Source organism: Phyllobates terribilis, unplaced genomic scaffold (assembly GCF_046119375.1).
Source record: "Phyllobates terribilis strain yellow unplaced genomic scaffold, ASM4611937v1 Scaffold_3__8_contigs__length_932513732, whole genome shotgun sequence".
Lineage (NCBI taxonomy): Eukaryota > Metazoa > Chordata > Amphibia > Anura > Dendrobatidae > Phyllobates > Phyllobates terribilis.
In genome coordinates, this window is record NW_027362763.1 from 290,430,244 (window position 1) to 290,443,757 (window position 13,514).

The 13,514-nt window shown below is 40.0% G+C and overlaps 1 protein-coding gene across 1 annotated transcript in view; it reads right to left on the reverse strand.

The window, feature by feature from the left end:
• SLC2A2 (solute carrier family 2 member 2) overlaps window positions 1-13,514 on the reverse strand; it is a 116,587-nt gene that overhangs the window by 71,154 nt on the left and 31,919 nt on the right. The window contains exons 4-6 of the mRNA XM_073674885.1: window positions 11,803-11,927; window positions 9,084-9,199; window positions 5,050-5,212 (exon numbers count right to left, since the gene is read on the reverse strand). Coding sequence (XP_073530986.1) covers window positions 5,050-5,212; window positions 9,084-9,199; window positions 11,803-11,927 — 404 coding nt within the window. The remainder of the gene's footprint in view (window positions 1-5,049; window positions 5,213-9,083; window positions 9,200-11,802; window positions 11,928-13,514) is intronic.

The window sequence follows — 13,514 nt, forward strand, 5'->3', positions numbered from 1 at the left end:
GACTGAACTTAATTACGATATTGGTAATCGGGAATTGCTGGCGATTAAACTCGCATTTGAACACTGGCGTCACCTCTTGGAAGGTGCTGAATTTCCCATTCAGGTTTTCACTGATCATAAAAATCTGATCTATCTTGATGCTGCCAAGCGCTTGAATGCCCGTCAGGCTAGGTGGGCACTTTTTTTTCTCGCGGTTTAATTTTTCCGTTACTTACATCCCGGGTACCAAGAATGTTAAAGCGGATGCTTTGTCTCGCAGCTTTTCTCCCATGGTCGGTGTTGAGGAGGAAGAGGAGAGCATTTTACAAGAAGGTGTTGTGATTGCTGCTTTGGACTCCGTTTTGGAGGATGAGATTCTTAAAGCTCAGGAGAATGCCCCATCTAACACTCCCCATGGGAGGTTGTTTGTGCCTAGGACCTTTAGGAGAGATTTGTTTGTTGAGTGTCATGAGTCTCGGTTGGCAGGTCATCCAGGAATTTCTGAGACCAAGAGACTTGTGGGTCGCAGTTTTTGGTGGCCTGGATGGCAGAAGGAAGTCATTAAGTGGGTGCGTCAATGTACTGTGTGTGCTAGATCCAAGTCTTCGCATGCTCCTGCTGCGGGGTTGCTTTGCCCTCTGGAGGTTCCTAGTGCACCTTGGACACATCTGGCTATGGACTTTATTACTGACCTTCCCCCCTCTGAAGGTTTCACGGTCATCTGGGTGGTCGTGGACCGTTTTAGCAAGATGTGTCACTTGGTTCCCTTCATCAAACTGCCTTGCGCTAAGACACTCGCTAAGGCCTTTGTCAAGGAAATTGTCAGACTACATGGTGTTCCTACTGACATTGTTTCTGATAGGAGACCTCAGTTCGTGGCTCGTTTTTGGCGTGCCTTTTGTGACAGGTTGGGAGTTCATTTGTCATTTTCATCTGGATATCATCCTGAGTCTAATGGCCAGACAGAAAGGAAGAACCAGGATGTTGAGCAGTTCTTGCATTGTTTTGTGGCAGACAATCAAGAGGGGTGGTCTGAGTTTCTGCCACTTGCTGAATTTGCTCTTAACAACCATACATCCTCTTCTGCTGGGTGTTCGCCTTTTTTTTGTTGTTCTGGGAGACATCCGTCTTTTGGGTCATTCTCCAAATTGGTTTCGGCTGTGCCTGAGGAGGAGAGTTTTTCCGGTGATTTGGAGAGAGTTTGGACGGATGTGCGTGGTAATCTTCAGGAGGCTAACAAAAAATCTAAGAGGTACTTTGATAGGAAACGGCAAGAGGTTTTGTTTGCTGTTGGTGACATGGTTTGGTTGTCCTCTAAGAATCTGCGATTGAGGATTCCTTCTAAAAAATTGGGTCCCAAGTTCGTAGGGCCCTTTAAGGTGCTTCAGATAGTTAACCAATCTGCTGTTAGGTTGGAGGTTCCTACGTCCTGGAAGATTAACCCGGTGTTTCATGTTTCTCTGTTGAAAAAAGCTGATGTGTCTGATGGTGACGCCTCTGCCACTGTTCCTCCGGTGGTGGAGGACGGGGAATATGAAATTTCCCGCATCCTAAATTCTAGACGGTATAGAGGGAGTTTGCAGTATCTCGTCGCTTGGAAGGGTTTCGGACCTGAGGATAACTCATGGGTGAGGGCAGATGATGTTTCTGCTTCCAGACTTGTCAGAGCGTTTCACAGGAGGTTTCCTGGTAAGCCTGGGCCTAGGGGATCCGGAGGATCCTCTTAGAAGAGGGGGTACTGTTAGAACTCTCCTGTTAGGTTTTTTTTAGTTTGCTGGTCACATGACCATTTTTGCCTATTTAATCTGGCTCCGCCCTCCTGGTCTTGCTGGACTTCATTGTATTTACTACTCTTGAGCTAGCTTGGTGCTCTGTTGCCGTTCTCTGTTAGTTTTGCTAGGTCTTCTGACCTCTATGCTTTTTGTTGTGTGTTTGTCTTTGACTGCTACTATTTCTGCTAGGAGGTGTCCAACTTATCCCAGTCCCTAGTTCTTGTAGGGATCCCTCCCTCACATCTATAGGTCTTCGTTCAGACTAGCCGAGGACTTTAGCGGGTCTGATCGCAGGATCAGGTTCCCCGTTACATCGTAGGGATCTAGTTTAGTTCTATTGTAGGGACAGTTCTCCTGTCTTTCCTTAGTCCCTGTAGCAGATCATAACACTTATCTGTTTTGTTCAAGGTATTTTATCCTTTGTTATTACATATTTAAATTAGCCCATTGGGCCATATGCTTTTTACTGCTCTTCCATAACATATTATATTATTCAGATATAATTTCAAAAGTTAATCCTTTTATTTGATGAGGAAAAACTTCCTCAATAGTAGCCATTTTTTTTAACAAATATCAAGGTTGGTCCGCGACTTTGTCCAAGCTTTTAATTTTGGCCCTCTATGTATTTGAGTTTGACATCCCTGGCTTAAAGGGTTATTCTCATCATGATAAAGGGTTACAATTGCGAAGAGGTTGTAAAATCAAACAACTTTGCAATTTTACTTTTGATTAAAAATCCTCTCCATTGACAAGAACAGACCTCCTCTGCAATCGATGGCTAGTATCTTAGGCTTGGAGTGCAGCTCTTACAAGCTCTTTGCTGTAGACTCTATAGCACACTAATGTATGAGTTGTTTTTCTAAATTAAAACCTCAGTATTCAAGTTAAATTGCCGTGTTGGCACTTTGCAATAAATAAGTGGGTTTTTGATTGCAGTTTGGGCACGCTGTCTCTAAAAGGTTCGCCATCACTGTACTAGGCTAAGGGAGAAATGTCCAATGGGTGGCTCTCCACTCACTTGTACCATGTATCCTTGTACCATATTTGGGTTTAAGCATTAATATTGTATATTTGCCACAGAGAGCAAAGCAAAGACGCCTATCAGACAATTCTCCATGAGCCCTCCAAATGACACTGGGCATGATCCAGTTATTTTTTATTACAAACATGTATATTTTTAACTATTCTTAATTTGTTTTTTAAAGAAGATTCAAATAACAGGGGCATAAATAGAAATTACACTGGCCCGTAGCAACGGTCAGAATAAGGGGCTCACACCCTCCCCCCTAAAAAAAACAACAATTATTTGATGGGGCCTCTCCGCCACCAAATAGTTGACCCTTATTGCCCCTAGTGATGCCCCTTGGTGTCCCCACACATTATAATACCCCTTTCATGATGTCCACACCATATGATGCCTCCCAACACAGTATGTCACTGCACAATGCTCCTTCACACAGTATGATGCCCCAAAGAAACCCCCATCACACAGTAGGATGTCACCACAATGAATTCCCCCACACATTTTACAAATACAGTGCCTCCTATAAGCACAGTATAATGCCCCCACAGTGCTTTTCCCCCATACAGTATGATGCTCCCATAGTGGTCCTTACCCACATTATGATGCCCCCACATTGCACCCCAATAAGGTAAGGTATTGTAGCCCCACAATGCACTCAGTAAGGTATTTTGCCCCCACAGTGCTCTTTATACATGATGATGCCCTCCACAGTACCCTCCAATACAGTAAGAAGCCCCCTCAGTGCCACCAATACATTATGAGGATGCCACTGGGCCTCCAATGCAATATGATGCTTCCATGATGCTGCCACTGGCAAATGGACCCCACAGTGGCCACATGGTCTACCGCCAGTGGTTTACCCAATAGACTATTGTTCAGATGATCGGAAGGCTGATCACAAAAATGAATAAAGATTAGGCCTGCACACATGGTAATGTCATGGTCACAAAACAAAGTGTGTCATGACTAGAACTACAGAAATCTAGCTGCCGTAAATCAATATATTTGTTCAGCTAGGTAATGGCTTGTTTTCTAGCATTACCTCTTTGTATCTTATCTTTGTTAACTTTTAACCAATGTTAAGGGATTCTGTATCCCAGCAAAGTCAAGAGTTCAAGTTCATTGCAAGTAACAAGTTGCTGGATGAAACAACTGTTTAAGATTGAAACCCAGTACTACTCCAATATGATTTCCTTGATTTTTTTTTACTGTTCCCTTTAAAACACATTTTCCTGATCAGCACATTTACTGATCATTCTGAAGATTACCTTAAAGGGGTTTTCCACTGCAGGACCACTTTTTAATTGACCCAGTATGCTGGATAAATTTAAAAAACGGTATACTTACCTGTCCAGCCCCCTTTCTCCACTCTTAGCCCTGTGTCTCATGATATAAACAATGTCACATGGCTGCTGCAGTCAGTCAGTAGCAGCTGATTGGCTGCAGCCTACATTATTACATCAAAACAGAAAAACACTACAATCGAGACTCTTCATAGAGGCTCCATGTCACACAACTTTGATGTCTGCATGAAGCCTTAGATTGTCCATAACCAAACTAAATATTAGATTGACTTACATGGTCAATTTTAGATCAGGAAAATCTAATTTCATGTAATTGCCCTGGGAGCCCATCAGCAGAATATAGACTTGTTGTAAAACAGACTGTACCTCCTGAGAAGAGACCAATGCCTGTCTCTATTAGCAAAAATTCAACAACTTCGAAATGTGGTGCTGGAGAAGGATGTTATCAATATCATGGTTGGCAAAAAGAACAAACACACAAATTTTGGAACAAATCAAGCTAGACATGTCACTGGAAGCAAGGGTAACCAACCTACGACTTGCCAAGCCAGCGTAAGGAGACTTATAGGCCAAGTAATGCTCTTCTGGGATTTTAAAAATGCAAATTCCTCAAAATATGCTCCCTACAAGGAGAAACGTTCCTCCTTAGACTCGCTGTCAGAGGCCTCTCACCTAGCCAAATCGGATCTTCTGGTTTGCACTGAGGAGGAGCAAAAACTCCAAAATACGTGTATGCAAATGGAGTTTCTAGTTTGGCTTCTTATCCTAAGTCACGAGACAAGACTCATTAAAGGGTCGATATTGACTTTTAGGATTGCTACATCCAATAGTTGGCGCTAGAGTTCAAGTCCTCTTCCTCCCTGAAGACGTTATTTGCAAAGTGCAATATAGGTATGGCACATTATTACTAACATAGCATGCACCTATTTTTTTTATTTTTTTATAAAAAGAACCGTTGAACATCACTTACTTCTTTTGGCAACTTCTTCTCTTCCAAGTTTGATATAGGCATATCTGGGGCTTTCTGGGCAAAAGAACAGACAGATTGTCTGAATCACAGCTGGTACACCAGAAAGACCTAGGAGGACAGGCCATAAGTCCTTGCTGCCCAAGATAAAGTCTAATCCAATAATCTAAAATGAAGCAACATTGAGTTTTTACTATCACTCTGACAGTGGTTGTCTATCGAATCAATAGAAGCATAGTGCAGGAGAAGAAATGCAAAGAACTGTCTCTAATGTAAGAACATTAAATGTAATAATGTGGTGGCAAGCAACATAGTATTAAAGCGTTGAATATACCACGGTTAGATGTAAAAGTATTTTAATTATCCTTTTACATAAACAATATACAGCGGATGAAATAAGTAGTGAACACGTCACCAATTTTCTAAGTAAATATATTTCTAAAGGTGCTATTCACATGAAATTCTCACAAGAGGTAAGTAATAACCCATCCCATCCACACAGGCAGAGAAATCAAACCAAAGATGGTCATAAATTAAGTTGTGTAATACTGAGAAATGAAACAGGGAAAAACTATCAAACATGCTTACTGAAATATATTTAATTATTTGAACAAAAGTCTTTGTTAGTGATGACAGCTTCAAGATACCTCCTGTATGGAGAAACTAGTTGCATGCATTACTCAGGTGTGATTTTGGTTCGGTGGGCTCCTCCTATGAACTCTGAGCTTTAGTTCCTTCTATAAATGTTCTACTGGATTCAGGTCAGATGATTGGCTATTGGCTGGGCTTTATTATTATTATATTATTTATGATATTCACTATTATATTATTAAGATTATTATTTAGTAACTTTATTTTCTTTCTCTGAAAACAACTTAAAGTTTCCTTGGCTGTGTTTTTGGGGTCATTGTCTTGCTGAAATGCCCATCCTTCCTTCAATTACATTAAGCTTGCCAGTACCGTATGCTGAAAAGCTGCCCCACACCATGATATTTCCACCTCTAAACTTCACTGTTGGTATGGTGTTTTTGGGGGAGATATGCAGTGCCTTTTGGCCTCCAAACATGGTGTGTATTATGGCATCCCAATAGTTCAATTTTGGTCTCATCTGACCAGACTATATTCTCCCAGTATTTCACAGACTTGTCTAAATGTTGTTGAGCAAACTTTATACGTGCTTGAGCATACTTTTTGCTCAGCAATAGAGTCTTGTGTGGTGAGCGTGCATACAGGCCATGGAAGTTTATTGCATTACTTATAATTCTCTTTGAAACAATTGTACCTGCCAATTCCAGGTCTTTCTGTATCTCTCCATAGGTGGTCCTTAGCTCTTGAACAACTCTTCTGATACAGTTATATGAAAAAGTTTGGGCACCCCTATTAATCTTAAGCTTAATGTTTTATAAAAATTGTTGTTTTTGCAACAGCTATTTCAGTTTGATATATGTAATAATTGTTGGACACAGTAATGTTTCTGCCTTGAAATGAGGTTTATTGTACTAACAGAAAATGTGCAATCTGCATTCAAACAAAATTTGACAGGTGCATAAGTATGGGCACCCTTATCATTTTCTTGTTTTAAATACTCCTACCTACTTTTTACTGACTTACTAAAGCACTTTTTTGGGTTTTGTAACCTCATTGAGCTTTGAACTTCATAGCCAGGTGTATGCAATCATGAGAAAAGCTACTTAAAGTGGCCACTTGCAAGTTGTTCTCCTGTTTGAATCTCCTCTGAAGAGTGGCATCATGGGCTCCTCAAAACAACTGTCAAATGATCTGAAAACAAAGATTATTCAACATAGTTGTTCAGGGGAAGGATACAAAAAGCTGTCTCAGCGAATTTTTCCTGTCAGTTTCCACTGTGAGGAACATAGTAAGGAAATGGAAGAACACAGGTACAGTTCTTGTTAAGGGCAGAAGTGGCAGGCCAAGAAAAACATCAGAAAGCCAGAGAAGAAGAATGGTGAGATCAGTCAAGGACAATCCTCAGACCTACTCCAGAGAGCTGCAGCATCAACTTGCTGCAGATGGTGTCACAGTGCATCGGTCAACTATACAACGCACTTTGCACAAGGAAAAGCTGTATGGGAGAGTGATGCGAAAGAAGCTGTTTCTGCAAGCACGCCACAAACAGAGTCGGCTGAGGTATGCAAAAGCACATTTGGAGAAGCCAAACTTTTTGGAAGAAGGTCCTGTGGACTGATGAAACCAAGATTGAGTTGTTTGGTCATACAAACAGGCGTTATGCATGGCGGCAAAAAAACACAGCATTCCAAGAAAAACACTTGCTACCCACAGTAAAATTTGGTGGAGGTTCCATCATGCTTTGGGGCTGTGTGGCCAATGCCGGCACCGGGAATCTTGTTAAAGTTGAGGGATGCATGGATTCCACTTAGTATCAGCAGATTCTTGACAATAATGTTCAACAATCAGTGATAAAGTTGAAGTTACGCAGGGGATGGATCTTTCAGCAAGACAATGATCCAAAACACCGCTCCAAATCTACTCAGGCATTCATGCAGAGGAACAATTACAATGTTCTGGAATGGCCATCCCAGTCCCCAGACCTGAATATCATTGAACATCTGTGGGATCATTTAAAGAGGGCTGTCCATGCTCGGCGACCATCAAACTTAACTGAACTGGAATTGTTTTGTAAAGAGGAATGGTCAAAAATACCTTCATCCAGGATCCAGGAACTCATTAAAAGCTACAGGAAGTGACTAGAGGCTGTTATTTGTGCAAAAGGAGGATCTACTAAATATTAATGTCACTTTTCTGGTGAGGTGCCCATACTTATGCACCTGTCAAATTTTGTTTGAATGCAGATTGCACATTTTCTGTTAGTACAATAAACCTCATTTCAAGGCAGAAACATTACTGTGTCCAACAGTTATTACATATATCAAACTGAAATAGCTGTTGCAAAAACACCAATTTTTATAAAACATTAAGCTTAAGATTAATAGGGGTGCCCAAACTTTTTCATATAACTGTAATTCATTTCACTCCTCTGTCTAAAATCTTGTGGTGAGTACCAGGTCATGGTCAGTTTATGGTGAAATTATGTTCTTTCCACTTCTGGATTATGGCCCCAAAAGTGCTCACTGGAGCCTTCAATAGTTTAGAAAGTGTTCTGTAACCAATGCCATCAGTATGTTTTGCAACAATAAGGTTGCAAAAGTCTTGAGACAGCTCACTGGTATTACCCATCATGAGATTTTTCTTGTGTGTTACCTTGGTAATGAGACACCTTTTTATAGGCCATCAGTTAAACCAGCTGTTATTATTTTTCACTAAGTGGCAGATTGCTTTGTAATTACTGATAGATTTCAGCTGGTGTCATGACTTTCCATGGCTTTTTGCACCTCTCTCTCTTCATGCGTTAAATTCTTTTTCCTGGTGTCATTTCTCATTATTACACATAGCTTAATAACTGGACATCTATGGTTTGATTTCTTTGCCTGTGTGGATTGGATGGGTTGTTACTGACATCTGGTGAGAATTTCATGTCAATAGCACCTTTAGAAATATATTTACTTAGAAAATTGGTGACTTGTTCAATACTTATTTCAGCTGCTGTACTTGTTATTTATTTATACATTGTTGTTAAGCTTTGAAATGTTCACACTGTTCTTATGTAGACCTCCAAAAAGTGTGTTACGGACTTTGATTGAAGATGTGCACGTCAACTAAATCTTCACCCAAGATCTTGGCTTGAGGACTGTATCAGCACAGTGTTGGTTGTAAACCTTTATCACATGAGGCTGTCTCATCACAGACAATCTATTTACTAGGGAAGCTGCAGCCAGAACAGCCGAAATGCAGTATTACTTGGTGGTCATTCAGATGAGTGGCTAGCCTTCAGGTGTGTAAATGGATAAATGTCAATACATAATAGATTACATTTTCTATTCTCCAAATCAATATCTAATTATATTCATGTGTACTGTGCATATTATTCTTAAATTACATTTACTTCTACAATGATACTGTATATATTAGTTTGAAATATTTATAAATTTGTAACTAACCTGACTGATAAGAATCCCAGTCACAATACCAAGCTGGTGTAATGTTCCAAGAGCTCCTCGTAAGGAAGTGGGAGAAATTTCACCTATATAGATGGGCACTAGTCCTGATGATAACCCTAAATAAAAAGTATTATAATGATGATTTATGGCTAACACAAAGATTGTTCTTATGTACAAAGTTGATGGCTGGTGCCTAGAAGGAATTTATTAACCCTAGAACGCATACCTGGGGCCTCGCAGGCCCGCCCTGTTAATTGTTTTCTATTTTCGGCAAGATTACTTTAGTTAGAATTTTGAAACTCTAGGTATTCCTCAGGTATATAGTTGTTTGTCATTTTTGTTTGAGTTATTCCATGTTATTTGCACACGGCCTAAAAGGCCCCAGGTATGTGAAAAAGTAGATTTTTATGGTCATGCGTTCTAGGGTTAAGCATATCCCAAATTTCTCTTTTCTCTAAAATATCCAAGACAGTCAAAGCGAATGGTTTCTGTACCATATTCTAAATTCACAATTTACAGTTATGCATTTTAAAAGCATGCACACACATTTTATGTCTTAGACTACCCAAAATTATATATAATTTCAGGACAGATAATAATAATCTTTTATATATATATATCATATATCATATATATTCCACCAAGCTATACTATGTAGGGATTTCTGGAACAGCTGTTTCCTGTGTAGTTTCTCCAACTGTGTAAAAGAAAGAAGAAATAAATAAGAGTAGAAAGGCTTCCTTCCTCAATTGGGCGCCAGCATTTGCCTGACCGTGCTGGGTGCTGACACTGCCCTCTTAAAGTATCAAACTGAAACCAATGCAAAATATCTTTGTAATAATCGGCTTATCCCATCTGTCTGTCCTTCTGTCCAGGAAATCCCGCGTCGCTGATTGGTCCGGCCGCAGCCAATCAGTGACGCGGGATTTCCGAACAAGATGGCGGCCGTTAGCGGCTAATGTGCCGCACGGAGGTCAGCGGCGATGCAGCCAGGAGATGACCGGCGCTAGCATAAGTACCCCGGCCATGACCACGACCAATCAGCGATATTGGCACCAAATTTAAACACCGCTCTGCTAATTGCGCCCGGTCGGCCGCATACATATTCTAGAATACCCGATACGTTAGAATTGGGCCACCATCTAGTCTTTGTATAATTGTTTAATTTTGTACTCAGAATTTACCTCAATTAGAAAGGGTTGTTTTATCAGAACTCCTTGTACAACTGAAATCAGCCCAGAGATAAGCAGGTCTGCAGGCCTGGCTTCTGGAACATGACTGACTGTGTAATACATGGTCCACCAGATCAAAAGGTGGCTTTTTTTTTATTTTTTTTTTTAGCAACTTCGGCCAATAGAGGGAAGCCCTCTATAAAGTTAATATTCCTAATATGGCACGTGGAAAGGGATTGTGTTATTCAACCTACTCCATTAATTTTCCAAATCTCTCTTGTATAATAATACTAAAAACTTTTTATCAAAGTTTTAAAGGGAATCCTTCAGGTAATTTTTGCGTACCTCACTAATATTATCCTGAAATAGGGCTTGGGCAACCCTTTCAGGACATGTAACTAATATTAATGTACATTACCCCGTTGTGTTGCTGTGAGCACCTGAAAATTTATTGTCAAGTCAAATGTATGTTAATGCGAAATCAATATTTCTTCCCATCCCTCTGCGCCGGTGTCAGGTATTCAGTCAGACTGCCATATGCCTGAGGATCGCATCGCAATCCTAGGACTGTCCATACGACTGGTAGGGTACGCAAAAATGACCTAACAGATTCCCTTTAAGTGAAAACTTCCAGTTCATGTTTAAATGTAATCGTTAGATGTGATCCCTTCAGTGTGGAGTTCATTCATTGTTGCTGATAGATTATTAAGTTAAACTATGTAGTACTGTTTGTTAATATTTTGAGTTTTCTGTTGTCATGCTGTAATTTTACTTTTAAAAATTCAATTAAAATTCGGATATGTATACAATACAAAAAAAGTTAAAACTTTCAAAAAATGGTCCACTGTTAGAGGAGTTCTATAAATCCATATACAGTTCATTGAAAAAGTGTTTTTTCACAATTTTCAGATTTATATTTTTTAAATAATTCGAAAACCATGTATAATTTCCTTTACACTTTGTGGGTGTAACGTTAAAGAATGTGGAAAAGTTCGTGGGGTATGAATACTTTTTCAAGGCACTGTAATTCAGACTGTTGAGACAGTGTGTTCATGCTAAAAAGCATGTGACCATGTTCATCACTGTTGTGAAAATCTAGGCTCAAGGGTCTATAACAAGCATGGTTCTCTCCTGTCCTTATATAAAACTCACTGATAAACACTGGCTGTCTAGCATTACAAGTTTTGAACAGGTAATACTTATTTAGGCAACAAGCTATACTATGGGCAGCTGCTGTAGTTTGAAGCGTTTGCTCCTTTTGTTATGGTGCTAGTAAGCTTTCCCAACATTATTGGTGTAGATTGTGAGCCCTCGCGGTCACGGTCCTCTGTCCTCCTTTACCAGTCGCTGACTTGTATTGTTCAGAATTATTGCACTTGTTTTTTATTATGTATACCTCTTTTCACATGTAAAGCGCCATGGAATAAATGGCGCTATAATAATAAGCAATAATAATAATAACTAGATTACGTTTTATTTGTAATAAAAAATAAATAAAAAAACCCTTCTAGTTGAAAATATGAGCAGTTTAGAAATGATCCACTTACCACAATAAAGACCAGTTATAAGTCTACCAGCAATGACTAGGGCGTGGGCTTGTCCCAAAGGAGCCAATCCCATGAGAAGGGCACCAATGACGGCCAAAGTATTTACAATCATCATGGCTTTAATCCTAAAATACAAAAGATCTGAAATTTTAGGGAATCTGTCACCAGGCTTGTGCTATGTAATCTGAGAGCAGCATGATGTAGGGGCAGAGACCTTGATTCTAGTAATTTGTTACTTACTGGGCTGCTTGCTGTTGTTTTGATAACAATCAATGGGCAACTTTCTGTCTACATTGTACATTGGCAAAAAGCTGCCAATCAGTGCTGGGGTCAGGGTTACACAGAGCATGAGAACTAAAGGACACGAGACAACTAGTCCTCTAGTGATAATTTCCTGCTGGTAAAACACTGATTTTATTGAAACTGCAGCAAGCAGCCCAGTAACTGACACATCTCTGGAATCAGGCTCTCAGCCCCTATATTATGCAGCTCTCAGACTATATAGCAAAAATCTACAGACAGATTCCCTTGAAGGAGGATATATATGGATAAATGGTGTAACCTACACAGGACCTTTAGCTTGATAATAATATCTTTACACAGAATCTCCCCTTATTGATCGCAACATACTTCATCATATTAGGAGTGTAATCTTGAGCTTTCTAAAGAAATGTGAATCTGGACACAGATAAATATTAAAATGTGACTTTGTCCTGTACACCACAAATGAGCTATATAATCAAAGTTTTATTGTATTGAGCATAGTTCATAGTACAGAACAACAAGCAGATTCTTACATAACTGGTTTTACAGAGTTTGACCTTAATGTGTGTGACTTTTTACCAATATACCGCAATCTCTCATCTGAAAATTCTTAATTCCTTTCACAGAATGGAAAAAATAATCTTGTTGTTGGAGCTAATATTCTTCATGATGAATGTGCTCTTCCCATAGGACATGAAACTTAACTCTCAAATGAATGATTGTGGGACACAAAGACTTACCATATATAGTTCATGTTTGTCCAGAGTTCATAGGTAACTTCTAGTACCCACATGTATCAGAACTACAACCACCAAAGACTTTTTGCTTCTATGGTAACTGAATTATTAAAAAAAATCAATTAGGCTATGTGCCCACGATGCAGAAATGCTCCGGATTTTTTCCTGAGCGTTTCTGCATCTCCCTGGCAGAAAAAACACATGCGGATTGTACATGCGGATTGTACATGCGTTTTTCCTGCCAGGGACATGCGGATGTGAATCGTTCTTCACTTGCATTTCCGCATGCGGGTGTCAAGCGCTTTCCAAGCGATTTTAGCATCACTTGGAAAGTGCTTGACAACTTGGTCACACTATATAAATCCATGCAGCCGGCATGGATTTATATAGTATGACCTTAAAGAATGTTAAAAAATAAAAAATAAATATTATACTTACCTTCTGATGGCTCCCGGAGTCCTTGTTTCGGCTTGCCGGCAGCTCGCGGTAGACTAAAGGACCTGCCGACGTCAGCGGTCGCGTGACCCATCACATGACTAAATGACGTCAGCGCAGGTCCTTCAGTCCACCGCGATCTGCCAGCAAGCCAAGACAAGCACACCGGGGGTCATCAGAAGGTAAATATAATATTTATTTTTTCTTTTATTCTTGTTTTACAGGTACTATGGTACCCGGGTCCGGAGGAGAGTCTCCTCTTCTCCAGACCCGGGT